Source organism: Passer domesticus, chromosome 1 (genome assembly GCF_036417665.1).
Source record: "Passer domesticus isolate bPasDom1 chromosome 1, bPasDom1.hap1, whole genome shotgun sequence".
Taxonomy (NCBI): Eukaryota; Metazoa; Chordata; class Aves; order Passeriformes; family Passeridae; genus Passer; species Passer domesticus.
In genome coordinates, this window is record NC_087474.1 from 119,742,205 (window position 1) to 119,762,920 (window position 20,716).

The 20,716-nt window shown below is 38.3% G+C and overlaps 1 protein-coding gene and 1 non-coding gene across 6 annotated transcripts in view; both read left to right on the forward strand.

Annotated features, from left to right (window-relative positions):
• UBE2V2 (ubiquitin conjugating enzyme E2 V2) overlaps window positions 1-20,716 on the forward strand; it is a 34,630-nt gene that overhangs the window by 4,240 nt on the left and 9,674 nt on the right. For 2 of the 5 annotated variants that reach the window (XM_064385799.1, XM_064385802.1), the window contains exons 2-3: window positions 1,736-1,833; window positions 20,289-20,434. In XM_064385799.1, coding sequence (XP_064241869.1) covers window positions 1,830-1,833; window positions 20,289-20,434 — 150 coding nt within the window. In that variant the 5' untranslated portion in view covers window positions 1,736-1,829. Of the gene's footprint in view, window positions 1-1,735; window positions 1,834-4,293; window positions 4,433-16,148; window positions 16,231-17,652; window positions 17,774-20,288; window positions 20,435-20,716 lie in introns of those variants that run through there. The other 3 variants (XM_064385776.1, XM_064385779.1, XM_064385790.1) reach the window with 3 other exon arrangements.
• TRNAA-AGC (transfer RNA alanine (anticodon AGC)) lies at window positions 179-251 on the forward strand. The gene has a single exon. It is a non-coding gene; the product is annotated as a tRNA-Ala (tRNA).

Here is a 20,716-nt window from a genome sequence, read left to right on the forward strand (position 1 = left end):
TAGTGTGCGTGCTGAAAGACGTGTCCCATGATTGCAGCTGTGGGCTGCAGTCAGTTGTTGATGAATGGAAAGAGTGACTCAGCAAGAAACAATAAATTTATAATCAAACGTAGTTGTATTGTGGTTTTTATAAATTTAAAGTCTCTGTCTCCAAGTTTTGAGGGTTTTTTTTTCGGGTGGGGAATTAGCTCAAATGGTAGAGCGCTCGCTTAGCATGCGAGAGGTAGCGGGATCGATGCCCGCATTCTCCAGTGTTTTCAGTATTGATGTCGTCAAAAACCACACGGCAGCACTCAAAAGTATTTTCCTATTTACGTTTAATTTTTCTTGTGTAATGGTGTACAGAAACCTGAAAAAATATTGATTTAAATATTAAATTTTTTAATTTAAAAATCAGGTGTTTCCTCTTTCGAATAGAAGTAGTAAAAATATAATCTTTGCATGGACTAATCCAATTTACTGACATCTTAGTGCAATTAAAAATGTAATGTAAAATTTATTGAGAAAAGGAAATGAGGAATTTTTGATTGGTCCTTAATTATTTGTTTAATGATTTTATTCATTAGTTAACTTTACATTTGATATTATAGTTCAGTATGTAGTGAACAAAATTTTGTATTCATGCTTTGAGTAAGACTCATTGTTTCTACTGTATTTTGGTATTTAGTTGTAGAGGCCATTAGAAAGAGTGGGCTAGAACATTCTATTGTTCTTTTGTGGCTGCTAGCAAGATTGTGCCTTTTGCTCGTGGACTTTCACATCTCTGAAGTAGCACGGAAATTTTCTCTCTCAGTCTATGCTTGCACATTTTAAGGCTTCATGAAGATTTTTTTTTTTGTTTAGTAGTTGGTTTGTTTGTTTGTTTTAATTCTGATTTTATTTTCTTACTGGCTTATTCAGATATTTAACTGCTTATACTTCCATTTTGAGATAGCATGAGGAAACTAGCAGAATGTGTTTCATACATGTACATTGAATTTGTGCAATTAGGAACTTGGGAGTGCACATATTAAAACAAAGAGAAATGGGAAACAAAAGCTATTAATTAGGCTCCATGTTAAGGGAAGAGGAGAAACTCTGCTGCACAGATTTACAAGTAGCACCTGTGAAGAAAATAAGGGAGCTCTTCCTGTGACCCTGAAAAAAAGGAATTAACTTCTAGATGGAATGGGATAGAAATTGCATTTGTTTATTTCTCTTGTATTTTCCAAATACTGGAGAGAAAAAACGAATTGTGACTGTAAGGCTGCTTGATGCCTCTTAAAATGAAGTCTAATGGAGAGAAAAGTATTGTGGTCTTGTCATGAGTCCCTTTTCGACTCAGGTAATAATTTAAATGTCTGTTTCCTTGGAATGAGACTCTTCTCTGTGATTATTATTGTTTCTGTGTTTTCTGTGTTTCTGTTACTGCATAATACCTGATGATTTCTGTGCTTTTAAAGGAAATGAGTTCTATTGCTCTTCTCGGCTGATCAAATGCAAGTTTGCACTGATGGTGTGAGGGAATTTGGTGGGGCTCTGTTCAGGTGCACTCTGCGACCACGCAAAAAGCTGAAAGCTCTCAGGAATAATGACTTTTATTACATTTATCCCAGCTTCCTCCACTGGGGCACTTTTGTCTACTAGGGCTTGTAAACACTGGAAAAGCTTATTTCTAATTCTTTTGGTGTAAATATGAATAGAAGTAAGAGGTTTTTGCTCATCCCATGTGGTGTTTTATGTTCTTATTTTTTAGGTAAACTATCTTGTGAAGAATTTACAGGATTGAGAGACACAAGGGTCTTGGCTCTCAAAAGAAACTACTGCCTGTGGAAGTATACTACTTGTTAATGGGTAATTAGTTCCCAGAGCCCCATGTCAAAAGAGTGACCACTCTGGGTCTGTCTGTGCTTTCTGTGTCAGAAATTGCATAGAGATATTCTATGTAAAGAACCATGAGGGAATTCAGTTTTATTTGGTTTTTATTATTCTTATTACTCTTACCACTCATACTTTACACTACAGTCCTCTGTAATGTCATGCTTAAATCAGTTACACAAGGTAGTTATTCATTCTGAAAATAATTTGTTTGTACTAAACTTGCTGGAGGATATTGCTATGTCTTTGTTTGTTGTAGTCTGCAAATAGGAAATAATTACTCCTTAGCTGTCTTTTATCAATACCTTCATCCAGATATTACTTAGAAACTCTTTCAGGTTGAGATGGAGCTGGGGGACCCTAACATGGCAACTCTGGAGACAGTGTTGTACAACATGAAGGCCACCTGTAGAATCTGCACACAGAAATATCAACTCTGTGAAACTCTTCTTTTAAATAAAATTATTTCACAACATGATTGTAGAACATTTGTTGCTGCTAAATGTAAGCCTTGAGATCTAGTGGATGGGTCTGGGCACAGATGGACTGTGTGCTTTCAGATACTCATGGAATGCAAGGGGGCTTTGGTTTGGTGAGCCTATAGCTCTATTTCTGTCTCAAGACTTGTAGGTGTGCTGTTCATTGTTAGCACAAAATCACCTAAAAAAGAAGGATTCATCTTAAAAAAAAATCTACAGGCATTGGGTGGCCATTGTGCTTCTGTCCCTTGGAGCTGAGCAGTTTTTATCTTAATGCAAGTAGGAGCATTGCCTGGTTACATTATGGATGGACAACAGTGGACAAGGTTTGTGTAGAGGTCTCTAACAGCCCTCCTGCACCTGCTCTTGATTCCAAAAAATAGGAGAAGGACAACTGTTTTTTTTTTTTTTCCTGTTCAAGGCCACAATATCTTCTACAGTGATGTTATAATAGGAGAGAAATTTTCAAAATATTATTTTTTTCAGTATTGTTGCTACTTCCATGAAAATACTGAAATAGGCTACACAAGAAAATCCCTACAGCCAGCTTGTTTTGACAACAGAAAGCTCCACATTGATATGCAGCTTAAGGAACAGTTTCACAGTACTGGAAAAGCTTACTTCTAATTCTTTTGCTGTAAATATTGAAACTACTGCTTATTTCTGTTTTTACAAAAATCTGGCCAAAACTAGTAACTAGATAAAAGAAAATAGAAATCAATGGAAGGACTAAAAACTGTAGTAGATTTATCATTTTTATGCATGCAGAGAGAGCAAAGCCAGTATTGGGCTAAAATGAACAAAGGATAAATGCAGGGAGGCAGAGCATTTTATGTGTGAGGGTGGTGCTGTGCAGAGCCAGGAGCTGGAGTCCGTGGTCCTTGTGGGTCCCTTCCAACTCAACATATTCTGTGATTTGAGTCCTCGCTGAGAAAGAGGTTTCAGGTTAGCTGTAAGAAAAACATCTTGCATCATTGCTCTTTCTGATCTCTACCAGAAGTCTGTGAATGAGTTTTACTCTCTCTTTAAAAGTTGTAAAGGAAAAAACTGAGCGTTATTTTTAAACTAGGATGTCAAGAACAGCATGTGGGTGTTGTCACTGCTTAGTGAGGTGTGTGTGACAGGCGTTTTTGTTAGAGACTGCTGCTAGCAGCAGCCTTGTGCTCAGGCTGCAGCTCCTCCTGGGAATCCCTCATTGCGGTGATCCTGGCACACATTTTGGGATGTGTCTCCTTTCAGGTGTGTTCGCCTGCAGGTTGCTTTGGTGTGCATTCCCCTCATGTCTACGTGAATGCCAGCAGGGCCCTTTTGGGTTGTTGTGAGCCTGCTGCCCTTCTCCAGCACTCTGCAAGGGGTGGGAGCTGGTTCTGCCACCTGCCAGCGGGTCCCAGCACGGTGCAGGTTGCGTTCCCGGGTAGGATGTGCACGGTGCCACCGCGGCAGCCGCCTTCAGCTCGGCATTGCCTCCCAGGGAAGGCCTGGAACTTCAGTTTTGTAAATTACTTCTGCAGGTGAGGAAACATTTGCCATCATGGCTTGACATTTGCGGAATTAATTTTCCACAGTTCTTATGCTACTGAATGTCAGACATCTCAGCCTTTGAAACTGTCACACCACTCTGAGAGCTATGTCTAATTAGCACCTCTTTGATATAGTTCTTCTGGCATTTCCGTGGCTTTTAAATTTTTATCTGTATTGTTTTCTTTGGCACCGTTTTTGTTTTATTTTTCCTCTAAAGACCCTCCTGAATCTAAGTGTCTTGCTTGAAGCCGGGCTGAAAACCAAAAAAAATTAAGCAAAGCTTCACCGCTGTGTGCAAACTTCCCTATTACTGGAAGTTAGGGTGCGGGCTGAGCGGGGGTGGCAGGGTAGGGAGGCAGCCACGGGAATTTGCTTCCCAGGTGGAATAGCTCGGGACGGGGGCGCGCCTTGGATGCCGGCCCCGCCCCCTGGCCCCGCGCGTTCCCGCGCTCCGGGGCTGCGCCTCGTCCTTCCTGGCGGGAAGTGACGGAGCCGCTCCAAGGGGAAGTGACGCGCGTGGCGTGCGGGCCCGGAGCGGTGTGGGGGGGGCTCGGACAAGATGGCCGGATCCACAGGTCTGTGAGGGGGGGCTCGGTGGGCCCGGGAGAGCGGGAGAGCGGCGCGCTGGGCTCCTGCTGGGGAGCCGCCCCCGCAGGGACCCGGGGCGGATCTCCTTTCTCCGGGATGGGGGGGACCCGGGTGGGGAGGAATTGTCTTCTGACAGGGGGGAACGGGAAGCCGCAGGGGCGCCAGGACAGGGTATCAGAGGAGCCCCGGTTCAGTGAGGTGGGAAGAGACCTCTGCGATCATCGAGTCCAGCCTATGACCGAGCACCACCTTGTCAATTAGACCGCAGCAGCCAGTGCCACGTCCAGTCTTTGCTGAAGCACCTCCAGGGATGGTGGTGACTCCACCGCCTCCCTGGGCAGCCCCTTCCAGTGTCTAATGAGAAGAAATTCCCCCTAATTCACTTATGCTCCGGGCCCCATCCCTTCCGTCCGTGGGGCAGGACATCCTTGTGAGAGCCCGGCCTGGGGGTGCGCGGTGGGAGAGGGCTCCGAGTGCCGGGGGAGGGGAGAATTGACCTGCCAGGAGGCAGCGGTGAATGGATAGGTGCTGGTGTCCGGGGGAAGGGAGGAGATGCCGCTAGCCCGGTGAAAATGCTGCAGGAAAGAAAGATTTGTGCTGAAGATTTGGCCCAGTGTACTGCTGGGTGAACATGGAAGACGTGGTATAGTGGTGTCTGAAATAAAAGGATTGTCTGTGTCCCCTCTTTATTCGGGGAGGGAAGGGCTTAGGCCCGTGCTGTGTTTTGGGACAAAGGTGCTTCACTTTGGTGGTGACTGTAGCATAGTGGGAAGGAGGAGTGGAGCTCTCTTCCCTATGGCATCCCTTGGAGCCGAAGGGTCTCTCATAGCCAAATTTAAGGGCAAAGAGCTGCCCTTGCAGTGTTACATCCCACGAAGCCCATCTCAGTAACCAGCACCATGTGCAGAGCACTGGTGTGGCAGAACGATGTGGAAAGTGGTGGCAAAGAAAGGGACAAGAATACTACTTCGAGTGCTAAATGCAGAAGCATAATTTGACTGTCTCAGTTTCATTTCACAAGAGGCTTGAAATACAAAAAGACCTTTCCCTCAGTGCTAAAACCTGGTCTTCAGGGGCTTGTTTCCTCTTCTCTCATCCCTGGGACTTTATAAGTGGGATTAAGATGGACCTCAGGATAGGGGAATTACTTGAATTCAGCAGCAAGTAAATGCTGGCCACTAATTTATTTCTGTTGCCAATCCACTGTCCACTGGATCATTGGAGAATTGGGACTATAACAAAATGTAAGAAACATCTGTATATTTAAACTGGTCTTGGTACCTTGCTGTTGATCCTGTGGGAAGAGCTTGGGCAGGTTTTGGTGGTTTTTTGTAGAGGAAGGAGAGTCATCTCCAGTTGGTAATACATTTGGGGATGTGGGATTTTCAGAGTGGAATGTGATAAAGTAGCTTTTGAAGTAGCTTTTGCAGCTATGTGGAAGAGCAGTCCAAAAAGATAGCTATTGTCTATGATAAACTGAGCTACAGTGGATATATTTAGAGAAACCCAAGTATTTGCTCATCTGGGAATTACTGCATTTTATTGTGTTAGGATTCTTTTTTACTTTTTTTTTTTTTCCTGTTGTCTAAATTTAAAAGGGTTTTGTTACAGAGCAACACTGAGAAAAACTTCAGCTTATGTCTAGGCTGTCACTGGAGATTTCCTGTAATACACTAAGAAGCAAAGTTGGTTTAGGTCATGTATTGGCTACTGGCATTTGGCATTCAACCTGGCTAGTGTAGAATATCAGTTACAAATTTTTTTTGTAGTGAGAAGGTCTATTTTCTTTCTACTTCAGCCCTATAAGAATAAATGTTTTTTCACTGAACTTTGATAGTTTCAGTGCCATAAGTGTTCTTTGCAGTCTTGCAAGAGTTGTTTTAAAATCTCTGATATACTTTTACTCAGTGGGGGTTGTTTTTTGACTCAAATACAGCCAGACTTAAAGTTCATAAAAAGCAGGAGATGTAGGCAACTCCCAATATGTGTGACTGCTCTGGTGTAAAGGGCCAGTACTGCATGTATGTCTTGCTGAAGAAATTAAATTAAACTAATTTGTTGTAGTAAAATGCAGCAAGCGGGCTGAATCATCAACAAAACTGCTGGGAAAATTAGTCAGAGTTTCTAAAACAACATATTCTTGTGGAGAAAATACTGAGACTTTTTATTGGTACACACATGGGGTGGTGGGGGGTTTGTTTTATACTTTCCACATAGTGTGCAAAAACTCAGACTTCACCCAGAACTGCTCTTGCCAGGAAGTTGTGTTATAATCATTTGTGGAGGAGGGGAGGGAACGATTTGCTATAGACTTAAGATTTAAATCTACCTAGCTTTGTTACTTTGGTCTGCTCTTGCTATAAAGTTCAACTTCATAATTATTTATTTCAGAAAAAAAAAAAGTTTTGACTGCATGAAGTCAAGGAATGAAATTCTAACCCCAAGGAAGCCAACAGCAAAACTTTTACTAAGGTCAACTGTCTTACTTTTATCCCAGAAATTCCTTTCCTGGGCTTGCTAATTCTGTGAACAATCATGTTACAAATTATGTGCATTTAACAGCAGAGAATTTAGTTTGAAAATAGCTGTTTTTTTAATGTGTGCCAAAGAAATTATATATATCAGTGTTACATTGCTGTTTAATAAGTATCTTACCAGCTTTCTAAAATCACCTGTAAGGAGTAAGTTTTACATTTAGGTACTGCATGTGCTAGAAATGGATATTTGTAAGCTGCAGTTTGATCTGGTATTGCAACTCCTTCTGCTTGAAGCTTGATCTAGGTTATTTGCCTGGGTACTGCTGGAGGTCTGGGGTTAAACAAGTCAGTTTTCTAGAGAAGAGAGCAGCTATATGTAATATATAATCATCCAGTTTCATATTGCTTAGCTGGAGATTCATTCTGTTAATCTGTTTGAAAATACATAGTAGAAGATGTAAACAAACACAGTTTCAAGTTAAAAGAAATATTTCACTAAGGCAGACCATTTAAACATCTCTTGTGTATCTTGGGAAAAAGAAGTATATAAAAAACATCATTACAAGGAGTTAATTCAGGAGTTAATTTCTGCATTTTGATAATTTGGGTTGCACTTAATATTATATTGCCTATGATAAATAATATAATATTATATACCTTATATGTAGGGTTACACACATATATATATATAATGTGAATATATATATAATGTTCCTTAAAGGCATTGATGGTGTCACAAAGTGGTTAGAATTTATGTGGGAATATATGAGAATTAAGGCAGCAGTGTCAAATATGGTGCTGTAACTATGGGCTGCTAATGCTTTTGCCTCCTTCCTCTTCAGCTGAGAGCTTCAGTAGTTTGGTGGAGGGTGGATAGGGCTGAGTTAATGAGAATTCCCCTTGGTTTGCTGAAAATGGGTGCTCAGGGAAGAAAAATTGATCTACAGTCAAAATTATGTGAGTTTCCTGATTTACTTCTAGTATGTAGTCTTGAGCAACCTTTTTTGAAAGTGTGTTTGAAGGTATGTGGCTAGATCCCTGTGAAATATTTTTTCTGTAAAATCCATACTTTTAATTTCCAGTCATTCTACTCTATAAGGATGAAATGGCTTCATTGTGTAACATAATTTGCCCATGCAAAAATGTGCTTCCCTTTGATTTTATAGATGATTGATTCTCTGTTTAGAAATGGCTCAATTCACTTCAGTGACTTATTTTCATAACTTTGTTTTTTACTTCTGTTTGCAAACATTTGGTGGAAGCAGTTCTGAGCGTGCATGACTACAGCAGTAAGGAAGCTGGGATTAAAAGTGAAGGGCTGGAAGTGGTCTTGAGTGTATTCTAGACTCCCTGAGCTGTGAAGCAAGGACTGAGTGTGCCATTCCTAATGGTTGGGGCTTGTGGTGGTGGTGGTGGTTTTAGTTTATTTCGCTTTGAAAGTTGGTGTTTTTTTCTTCCTCTCTTAAAATACACAGTTGCAAGATACTCTGTAATGTGAGGTATTTTGCAACACATTCTCTTAAGTGCCTTGAAGCTCTTTTCTTCTTGATTCTAAATTAAGGTGATGTCTGTCTGTTCTGTGCTTAGTAGGGTAAAGATTTATACCCTGAGTGTGGGACACCTAGATATTAAGAGCCATTCAGAAGAGTAATAAAGGGATGTATTCATAAGTGGGATGTAGAAGCAGTGATTTAAAGACCACTTTGTCCCTGCAGGAGATGTGATATAATTTAAACTTCATGTCTAGAAAACTGCATAGGTAGGCTTCTCTTTTCATCTGACCTGTTGAATGGTTGTTTCCTTCCTCTTTTTTTTTCCTTGTCAAGGAAATAGTTGTGGGTTTTATCCACTGTGTTTTACCTTGAAGGATGTATTACACCCTCCCATTTTCTCTTTTATGCCTCTGCCACATTGTTAATTTATCTAGAACTGGTCCAAGAAGTCAGTTTAAGAGCTTTTTAGTGTTTTAGAGTCCTCAAAGTTTGTTCTGTGGGTTTACAGTGTTAGCTCTGTAAGCACAGACTTCTTGAAGCTGCAAGTAATCAAACAAAACAAAAGAAGTAAAATACTGTGTTCCATGAGGCAGCAAGTACTCTGTGTGGAGCATTTTTTCCATCCTGTCCTATGCACAAGGAATTGCAATTGTGATTGTTCTGCCTGCTTAAAAACATCTTGACAAACCACAAATAATTTTGGCTGGGTTGAGAAAAGTTTAGATTACAAATTATTTAAAACTATATATAGACCATCAGTTCTTTCCAGCTTTGGGGTATATATAGGCAAGATACAGGCAAAGCTCTGTGAAGAAAAAGAGTATCATTTTCCTGTCTTTGTTCCTGGTATTTTATAACTGTCTTTAAATACAAACCTACTTATGTCTTACTGCCACAATAGCTGTAAGAGTGTTCTTGCAGCAAAGCAACTTACCTCTGCAATAAAAAAGTGGCCTACTTTGTAATCTTCTGTTTGTTTAAGAGCTCGTTGGAAATTCAGGGATGTTATCAGACATAGTATTGAAGCCCATTATCTAAACTGTTCTGTACAATCCTGGAAAATTTTAGCCTGTGTAAAGGTACAACACAGAGTTTCAGGAGGATATGCCTTTCAGCAGTTGGAGGCAGATGGTCCGTACTATAAACCTAAGCATGCATGAGAAGGCTTCTCATGGAAGAATTAGATTTCCAAGTCTTATGAGTAGTTGGTGGAATTTAATTACATATGTTTTGTTAGTATTTGTGTTTTGCCTTATGGAAGATTTTCCAGAGGCAGTGTTAAATACATGCTGTGAAACTGTTAAGCCCCTTTTTGTTAACAGACCTTTCCTCTCTCTGTCCCTACTCTTTTTATCTACTGTTATCTCTTCCATCTGTTATTTTTTAGTATTATCTGCTATTTTAGTATATCTGTTAGCTCTTTTTATCTACACTGTAGCTCATATTTCACCTTGACTGAAACTTAATGTAAAGTACTAATCAGCTTCAGCTACTCCTGTTAGGTTTTGTTGCCTTGTTGTCTCGGTTATCCTGTGGGAACCTCAGCACAGACCATGGAAAGACAAGAAAGTGCTGTGGGGAAAGTGTTCAAAGTAGCCTTGATTTAAGTATTTGGAAGGGTTTTACTATATGCTGTCCTGCCCAAAGTATGTTTTTCTTTATATTTGTCATTTGGAATACACTAATGACATATAATTCAAACAATATTTTGAATTGAATCAGTGCAGAAACTTGTGAAGCTGTCAGACTGATTCTGAATAACATGAGCTTCTGGTTTACAGCCTTTTCAAAAATGTGTGATGATTTAAGTCTGTGACTCTAAACCATTTCCTAGTTAGCATTTTGGAAGGAATGGAATCTTCAACACTTAGAGCTCTACAATCTTTATTTCAGAAGGATGAGATGATTTTAGATTTTAAAAATAGAAGAATTATAGATTCAGTATGCTCTTTTTAAAAATTCTTGCATTAAATGTGTTTAATAGCATAAACAAAAAAAATCACCTCCCTCCATTGTATTTGTGACTATTCATAAACTGGATTGTCAAGTGTGTTTTTAATTTGCTTGAGTAAATCAAAACATTTTGCCCAATACATATAAAAGGAGTGTTTATTCAGTATATTCGCAATAAAGTGTCCAGTTTTATTCATGTAACTTAGAACCTTTCCAGAGAAGAAATTGCAAATTTTCTTTCTTCTCACTGAAATGGAATGTGTGGTCATGTAAATATTAAATAATTTGAACTTTTGAATACCGCAGCATATAGAAAATAGCATGCTAAAGTATGACTCTCAAAAATAATGTAGGAAAATAATTTAATGGCAGTTCTTTTTACTAAATATGTGGTGATTGGTGCGTGTGCTGATATATCCATAAGTGTATCCTTATGTGTATAACTGAAAGAATAACATTATTTGTTTTACATAGATAAAGGATCTTTATGTTTTGCACTGTGGATAGGTGCTGAGTCATGTTGGAAAGGACCTTCATGCAAATGTTAGAACAACTGTTTGCTAATCAATGACTTGTAACCCGTTTAAGACAGCTTTACAGCTTTGCTAGACTAAATCCTTGATGCTACTCATGTTATCTGGGTCACACATTGTATTCTTAACTTTTAAAGCAGACCCTGGGAAAGCTGTTTCATGAGGAGATATTGGGCTCTGCTGGGTTCCTGTAGTCTCCTGCTCCTCCTGTCCCTTTATCTGGGAAAAAAAAAAAAGTTTCTATATCATTGTAATTTAAAAGGTAGCTTAAGAAGTATGTGTTTAAAATAATTTTTTCTCTCTGCCAACGCTAAGTCAGGTTTAAAATGAAAGTTTCAAAAATGAGCCATTTTAACTTCCATTAATTTTTTCTGCTGTTATTTAGCTTTGTGCCTTTAATAATGGGGTAATTACTAAACAAGATTACTAAGCAAGTTTGGGGATTAGTTTTTAACTTCTGGGGGTAGAAATTGGAAAGATTTCTTTGCCTTGTAAAATCTTGATTCCTTAGACTGTTAAATCAGTTAATATTGCTCATGGTTTTTGAAGTGACAGATATCTTTTCTAACTCCTGTTTGCTGGCTTCCTGCCTTACATTGTTTCGTACAAAATTGAAATAGTAATTCTCAATTTGCTAAGCATCACAACATGTCACTTTTCATTATCTATCATTTCATACACTAAAACATATGGGAAGGTGGCTGAATTATTTAATATGTCATGTGTTTCATTCAGTGGTTGCCTATAAAGAGTTAAGTTTTAAACCTGCAGTCAGCTTTGTGCATTTCCACCCTTCACCTAAACAGCCTGGATATCAATTGATGAGTTATTTAGTGACTTAACTGTTTAGTACCTGTATGATTTTTCTTACAGTGTGAGGTATCGCTGATCATGTAGTGTCTGAGCTAACAGTGGTCTTGTTTATAACAAAAAAAATGCACTTAGATATTATATAGACTGATAGAGAAATGTCACTAATATTGGTACAAATTTGTAAAATTACTTTTAAGCAATTTACACCAGTTTTCTTTTGGGACTGCAGTCCAGTTTAGTGGGGTTGATGTGGGTTTTCTGTTGTTGTGGTGACTTTTTTGAAAAGTTTGTTTGGATGAGTTATGTTAATTACTTTAAAAAATTGTGCATCTTTCTGAAGGTTGGAGGTTTTTTCCTTTTTTTTCCCCCCCTCTTTGTTTTTGCCAAGAGCTTGCTTATGCCTTCTCTGTTATGTAGTCTTTACAACATTTGTATCTGTAGTGAAGCAAGCTTCTTCATTAGTGTAATTTTTTTGAGCACCATTAGTCATTCCATGCCAGCAGCAGTACTCAAGATGATCTATTTGCATGAAAGTGTCAAGACAGAGTGATGTTGTTGCATCCTTGCTAACAAAGCTGAGTTCAGCTGGAATTGCTCTCAGGTCTGGACTATATTCTGTGTGTGCACTTATCCAGTCTTGGCTACTCCGTGCTTCTCGCTGATGTGCATATGATGACTCTTGTTCCTATTTACTGTTGTGCCTTGTGCAACTTTAGGATGTGTAGGATATTGCTCCATAACAAATCAGGGGAGTAGAGAGGGCATTTGGAAGCTGGGCTGCAGGAGTTGCAGGAATGGAGCTGTTCAGTGAGGCATGAACCTTGGTAAGGAGAGATGGTGGAGAGTGGGAAAAACTTGATGGAATTTTTGAGAGATTGGCTCCTCCAGGGCTGCTGGTCAGAGGTTGGAGTAGCTCTGATGAATCAGGTAGTTAATGGCAGCTGCACCTCCATCTGCTGCTCCTCTGGAAAAGTGCATAAGGGGAAAGGGGAGGGCAGTGGGGAGCAGGGAAAGAGGAGAGACTGTGAGCATGGTTTGTAGTGAATAAAAACTAAACAGATATGATGTGTTTTCCTGGGAGACACTGACCATCACGGGAAGAGTCATGTCCACAGGGCTGCCTTCAGTAAATAATCCAGTGGATTATGGAACAGAACTGGTAGAAATCAAAATTACTAGAAGGAGTTAACTCTTCCTTCTGGTTACTCAGGAGGCAAGATAAAATAAGGGAAGACTTAGTGATGCCTTGGTAAGGTTTGTTTGTTTGTTTGGTGAGGTTTGTTCTTGTAAACCTATTTGTTTTGCAAGTAATTTCTCACACTTTAAAACATAATTAATAAAACCTTAAATAGTACAAACATTTCCTGAACAAGTTCTGTATTCGGAATATGCACTCTGCTGGAGAACTCAAGTTTGAGGTCTCATCATTCTTAGTGTGAAACCATCAGTGAAAAAAGCCTGCTTCTATAAATCTGTTGTCTGTATTGTTTTGGGCACTAACACTTTAATTGGTGTTAGTGCCCTGCCCTAAAGAAGTGATCTCTGGACCTGTCCAGCCCTTTTCCCTTCCACCAAAATCTGAATGCTGAGTTGCAGTAAATAACGAAGACTTCTGCTCTATTAGCAGTTTCTCATTAGCTGCCTTCTTAATATAAGCCATATTTAGAATATTTATGGCTATGGCTGGACTCAAATAAAAAGGAAATTCCTATGGAAGTTATTTTCATGCAGCCTAACTTAAGTTCTGGACTGTGCCTATTAAGATACTAGCAAATGTAGGATTTCACTTAGATGAAATAAATAGAAATTCGCAGCAATATAATTCTGAAAACAAATATGACTTTACTTAGCTTTAACCAAAAATTAGGTTTTAAGATAGAGGGTTATAGCTCTCACACTGCTGTGGCTCTTTATTGCCTCATGCTGGGAAATGTTTCTCAGCAACTGACATTTCGTTATATGAAAAAAACAAAACCCAAAACCTGATGAAATGCATAGATTAGCTTCCTAGAATTCCTCCTAGAATTGCATCTCTTCTTTGAAATCTTCCAACCTGTGTGCTTTCACATGTTTAATTCCAAATATTATAAAAGGGAAAGAGGTTTACCAGTTACAGGTCTCCTACATAGTATTCTATATAAATATATCCATATATAAAAAATATATCTCCATGTGTATATATATATATACACACAGTTTTAATCCTGCAAAGAAGTGCAATAACCCTTTTAGTTCTTACCACTTCATACCTGTTCAGTATTGTAGCAAAACTGGCTGTGAGTTACAGTGAGCATTGAACTGTAAATGCAGAATATTCCCTTGCTTGAGTTTCATTGCTTTGGGACATAGTTGCTGGAGCAAAGTAGAGAAAAATAGCATAGAGTAAACTCAACTTTATGAATATGATTGATATAAAGAATTATGAATTTGAATTTTACTGAAATATATTGAAACTTTCTTGGAAAGCAGTTGGAAATGTAAATTTACCTTGAATAAGAATCATGTTGGCTTGGTCATTGGAAACTGTGATTTTACTATGTGTGTAGTAACGTACTTGATTTTAAAACAAGAGGAACAAGAATAACAAAGTCCATTAGTGAATTGCTGCATTCCACTGCTAATGCCAGCAATAAAGTTCTATTATAGACAAAGCTGTCGTGTCCAGCTTGGTTGTTGTACTAACTAGGCAAGTTACTAGAAATATTTCAGGGTTTTGGAGCTTGGTTGCTGTGATCAACCTCAGGTAACTGCAATATCATCAGGGTACACCTGGCAATACTTCCTGATAGTCGGTTTGTGATAGTAAGGCTTGTCTTTTGTTTATTTTCAGAATATTTACTATTAGGCTAAAAAGTATGTGATGTGAGCATGGTAACTGGCAAACAAGAATACACATCAAGTTTACAAAAAAAAGAAAAGCTTTTTTCAGAGGAGTATCTTCTGCAGCCAGAAGAGAATATCTTAGTATTTCATATGCCCTGGCCCTCTTTCCTCTCTCTCCTTAATTTTTTGTTTGTTTGTGTGTTTTGTTTTTAATGTATTGGCATTTCCGGGCCTGTTTAAGGCTTTGGTTGTTTTATGTTCTTTTTGTGGGTGTGTGGACTTTTGTTGTTAGTAATTTCAGGTTTTTACTTAATTTTGTCCAGAGCAAGATGAATTGCTCAGAGACTGAAAGGAACAAGTTGTTTTCTCTGTGTTTCTCTTTGTATTTTTTCTTCTTCCTCTCCCTGCCCCAGGAGAAATTGTTTTATGGCTTGAAATTTGCAAGACTGACATCCTTCCCCTCTTTCTCTGTCCTTAGGAAATGCTTACTTTGCTGCAAGCCTGAAGCTGATAAATGGGGTTTGAGAGGTTTTTCTCTTTGTTACCAAGCTGAACATACTTTTCAGTTTCTGTTTTGCTGGAAGTCAGTGGGCAAGAGCTAACTCAAAAATTCAAAATTGTTCATACTACAGACTCCTTGACATAGCTATCTCAGTCAGGAAGAATAGCATCCCTGACAATATCTGACTGTGTTAATGTAGGATGTTTTGATATAACTTGTTCTTGTGTGCATATTAGGATTTGCGTGTAGAGCAAACAAACACATTGGAGTGCTGGTAGTATAGGGTGTGCTGGTTTAATTATGGTAAAATAGTCCTGGTACTGATGTAGCTTTAGGAGTGATTGAAGTCAAGAATTGAGGGAGATTTGAAGAGAAACGGAATGTTGGTATGGATATTGTTATGGACATTTATTCTAAAAGCCATAGTTTTGGGTCTATCTAACAGAAAACTTCACACTTTAGGCTCTGAGCCAGTCTATTAAAAATCTGGGTTATGGTTTGCTTTTGTAACCTGCAGGGACGAGGGCAGAGTGTAGGTTATGCCTCTCTTGCCTGTTACACAGCAAAGAATCATTTGATGTGTGAGGAGCTTGGACTGCCAACTCTATTTGCAGGAGTGTGTGAATTGTTTAAAAATGTGAATTGTTTAAAAATGTGATTTAACGTATCCAGTGAGGTCTGTCAAATCTGACATAAGTGCACATAAGTGCAAATGTGTGTTCTGTCTTGATGCTGGTGATTAAATCACTGTATCACTGAGTGATCTGACATTACCAGCTGTGGAACTCTGTCTAGCAAGAGCAGGTCCATCCTGGCAATTCTCATTTGTTACTCTAGTGAAACTTGTTGGTACTACTAATGGACACTGAAGATTCCTTTTTAGTTTCTTTACTGATTTTTGTTCCCAGGTTATGCAGATTCTGGATCAAAGCACAGCTATAACTTTTTTTCTTGACTCATGCTTTGTGGAAGTGTGTTTTTTATTTCTATTAACTTGGTGATTTAGAATGTAATGTCTGAAGTAGCTCCATATATATGAAAGTAGACCCTCATGCTTAAATTATGGACTTTGTTTACTGAGTCTTCTTTCATTTTCTTCTAATTCCAGGGTATTAAATTCACCGATAATTTCACGGATTTCTGTAGTCCAGTATCATGATTCAGTTTTTAAATGAAAAACTACTGGTATATGTAAGCATAAGTGATTTTTTTGTTTAAGTGAAATATATTTAATTGAACTGTTTGTGAGAATTTGGTTGAAGTTGTTTGGCAGTTCCTGTGACACATTTGGGCAGGGGTGTCAGGAGGCTATTTTGTCAGTAAAATCCACAGTGAGTTGATCTTTTCAGATAAAGTGAAGAAAGGTTTTGCTTTTTGTTTTCTTAATCTGAATGAAACCATCTATGTTTTCACATGCAGAGCCTTAGTCCCTCATTGCAAAGAGCTGTGCTGGATGCACTGTTGTATTGAGCTGTAAATCACAGCCTGCTGAGGGGAATTTAACTTGCCTGTAGCTCTGCCAGTGTTAAAATCGACAGTTTTAATCCCTTTCACTTGAAAGTGTGAGGTTTTAGCTGAGGAGTGCCTGTTACAGAGAGTAAAACCAACCTGTCTGAAGCTGCTTAGTGGTCCCCTGAGCAAGTGGCATTGGGGAGAACACCTGAGGTCTGGTAATCAGCTGAACAATAGTGCTGGTTTCTGTAATTTCATACTGCTGATGAGCTGCACATGAGAAGAGAAAGATGTTTCATTGTCCTAATTCTGTAACTGAAATAACAATTCTTACTCAAATTCAGTCAGGAATATTTCAAAGTTTTAGCAATATTTGATTAATTGCATTGTCTGGATTAGAGATAAAACTGCCTTCTGAAATACATGAAGTAGTGAGAAAAAGAATTTTTTTACTTTCTATTTATACTAGGAGCAAACTTAATTTCTGGAAAATCCAGATCATCCTTGACTGGATTTCTAGACAGAAGTTCTTGTTGTTTTTTACTGTGAAGACAGTACAATCCTGTGTGTGTGTTCCATTCTTCAGCCTAGGTAAATTTGTTTTGTGTAAAGGTTATAGCATGATCAAAGCAAGCATATAGAGTACAATAGGGTGCTCAAGGACAGAAGTGGATGCTTAAAACAGTGTTTAATTCCATTTAATTTTGCTGTAAGTTTCTAAGTCTGTAATTATAAATAATAGTAAGGGGTTGTTTTTTGTCAGGTTGTTTATTTTTTAAAATCCACTGTGTTAATTTTTAAGTTATTCTGTGTCACTTGTCAGAAATCTAGCAATAGTTGTTTTCTATAAAAACATTCAGTAGTTACTTTATTAAAGTTTGAAGTATTGATGACAAAACATTAGTCATATATGCCAGGGACATAAAAGCAGTTTAGTGGGTTTGGGGGGGGAGAGTTTTGTTGTTATTGACAGGATTTTGTGTGCATGTGTGTTGGGTTTTTTGTTGGGGTTATTTTGTTGTTTTTTTTTTTTTAACACATGGTGCTTTTACTCTTATTTTTAACTTCGTAACAGTGTTTTGCTACTTAGGTCTAGCAGTGATAAGAATGTTAGTGTGGGGAGCCTGGCTCTTGCTCTCAGATGTTTTTGTCTCTTTTCAGAGCAGATCTAAATTATTTTCTGGAGATGTTCTGGAGGTTTCCCAAGTCCTTCACTGCTCTCCGTGGGCAGTTATGGGAACCAGGGAACACAGATATGATGGAAAAAATGTGATGAACACAGGTCAGTTCATCATAAGGGCTTGTTATTTTCTAGTAAGTGTCATCTCCTACAGTTTAATATGTTGGGTACAATTTTATGATACACCTGAGTCAGTGCAGTGGCTTTTTGTCACAAAAAGCTCCTTTATCTTCACACCCATGATTTTGCAAAGGAAGGCACTGAGAACCACAGCAGTCAGCTGTGGCATTTGTTGTTCTTTTTTCCTGAGTCAATTCAGTTGATTAACTGGTTGGATTTGATTTTTGCCTGAAGGAAAAACAGCTTTTTTGCAAAATTAGTGTGACAATTTGGCTAATAGAGGAGCCTGGTTAGTGCAAGAGGAACAGAATTCTGGGAGAAGGCATGGAACATCAGGACAGTGAGCAGCTGGGTCATCTAGGCTGTGCTGAAAGGTGATAGCATGTAATCAGAAATAAGCTTAAATCCTGTTTGGTACCATCTTTTATATTCCTTTTAAAGGGCTAAACTGTGACTCAGAAGTTCTGCAGTCAGAGCAGGGATTCTGAGAAAAGGTGGGTTTAAGCTTCTGGGGAAGCCTAAAGTAACGTGTGAATGCTAAAGTGCATGGGGTTTGTAGGTAGAGGTTGTTGTGGTTTGTTTTTTTTTTTTTTCATTTGAGACTGCACATACCAATCAGAATCTCTTCAGTCATGTGATGCAAAGTAGAAGTTTATCTTTCTGGTTTGGCAGACTCAACTCAGAATGTGTATCAACGTGGAGTAAAAACTTTGTGGTTGAGGTGTGATTGTCAGTTCTCATCTCTAGTCGGAATTAGATATGTAAATGTAATCATTTAATGTTTATTACAAATCACAATGGGACCAGAGGATGGGAAAATGTATTCAATGGAGGTTTTTAAAAGGTTCTATGTCTAAAAATTGAGATGTGATCTGCTTCTTGATGTACTCTGCTGGTGCTTTCAGTCCATGTGCTGGCTGGGCTGGCTTGTTAAGCTGAGGGAAGACTGGCCAAAATGTATCATTTTCTGCTCAGTTAGCAAGCTCAGGTAGCTCAGTAAGGGCACAGATGAGTGGCAACACTAAGGCAGGACGGAAGGTGAGGCCATACATGAATGACTTAATTTCCTTCCACTGTCCTGATACTATACCCATAATGCTTTTCCCTGGGAATTTGGAGAACTTGGAGACAATAGCTTGTGCAATTTTTAGAAGCCTCTCCCTAGTCTATGTTACTAAAAAAAAGTTTCAAACACTGTTTAAGAGAAGTTATGGTTCTGCAAGATAAACTATTTGAAGAGTTGCTAAAAGGTATGTGTATCTATATTGGTCCATATATCTGCATCAATTTTCTGACTAAAAAATAATATAATACATTAAAACTCTTGATTTCTTGCATTGAGACTGCTTGGACTACAGACTAGGGTAATGTAAAACTTGAAATCACCTGAATAACTGATATGCAAAACAGTTTTCTTCAACCTTCATCTTTTTCAAACTTGACAACGTTGTGTGTACCCAGTCTTAGTATTTAGTTTTATGGAGCACCTGGATTCTTACAGTACAGGAAAGGATCTCTAGTGAAAATAATGAGTAATACTGTAGTTGTAAGAAGCTATAACAAAAAAAATAAGTAAGCAGCTCTAGCTAAGTGGAAGTTTTATGGTATTACAATATTGTTAGTACATCATTGTGCATATTTTATTTGAAAATAAAAGCATTCCATGATTGCATGCACAAGTGTTAATCACCTTTCTTTCCTCAGTGCTGAAGTACCATTTTAGCTGATGCTGTAAAGCAATTGAGCATCCTGTTGTTTAATATCTATCAAAATCTGCCCTTTTTAATGAATAATAATAAAAATCCTATAATTATAGTTTGGTTAGTGACTATTAGTTGGTGCTCTCTAAAGGCAGTTAATCTTTGTATTCTGTTGTGAATATGTCTTTTATCTCTAGCAATTTAATCAATGCTTCTGTGCTTATTTTTTTGCTCCTCTGGCAAGTGGTAGTATTAATCACTAGATTAAAAAAGACTTGATTTTCAATTTGCTTTCAGATATTAGTCTTTTGTTGGGTTTTTTAAAAAAATGAGTGAAATCAAGTGAAAATATTTCAGTCTTCAGTTGACATTTATTAAGATAATATGTGTTAAATGTTACATTCTTTAATTATGTTTTGGAGTAAATTTGCCATATTGATTTCATGTGAATTCTGGTTGATTACAACTTGACAGATAGTTGATTTTGAAATGTACTGGATCTAAACAATACTGTGCTTGGGAAAGAGAATCTGAACTAAGCTGTCTTAGGCTAAAGAGGGCTCTCCTATTTTCTGTTTTATGGCTTGTATTGGTATTACTTGGTAGTAATTAACTTCCAGTGAAGCAGTTAGTTGCTTCAAAGCAATTAGAGTGCTGAATAAATTTGTGCAGGCAATATTTGCTTGACCTGGAAAATACATTGAGCAGTTGGCAGTGTGTAACATATAAAAGCAACAAAGTTGTTACCTTTTCCTTAATGTGAGCAGTAGTAATTACATTATTCCATTTTTCTCTAGTTAAAGTACCTCGTAATTTTCGCTTGTTGGAAGAACTTGAAGAAGGGCAGAAGGGAGTAGGTGATGGTACAGTAAGCTGGGGCCTTGAAGATGATGAAGATATGACACTCACCAGATGGACAGGAATGATTATTGGGCCACCAAGGGTAAGTGTGATGAAAGAAAACACTTTTGTTAGGTTTTAGGCAATACAAAATGCAAAAAAATTTAGTATTCTAGAGTGTAAAGGAATAGTTAAAATTCAATGTATGAAATTGTAGAAATAGAAAAATTCCTTATTTTCTGGCATGTTTCAGGCTAGCCTCCCCTGTTTCTGCAGCTGTCTGTAAAAGCCAGTTATGATCTGAGATGTATTTTACTCAGTTATGAGTATATTAATTCTATATTTCCACTGTTACTGAACGTAAGTGTAGACTGATAGTACAATA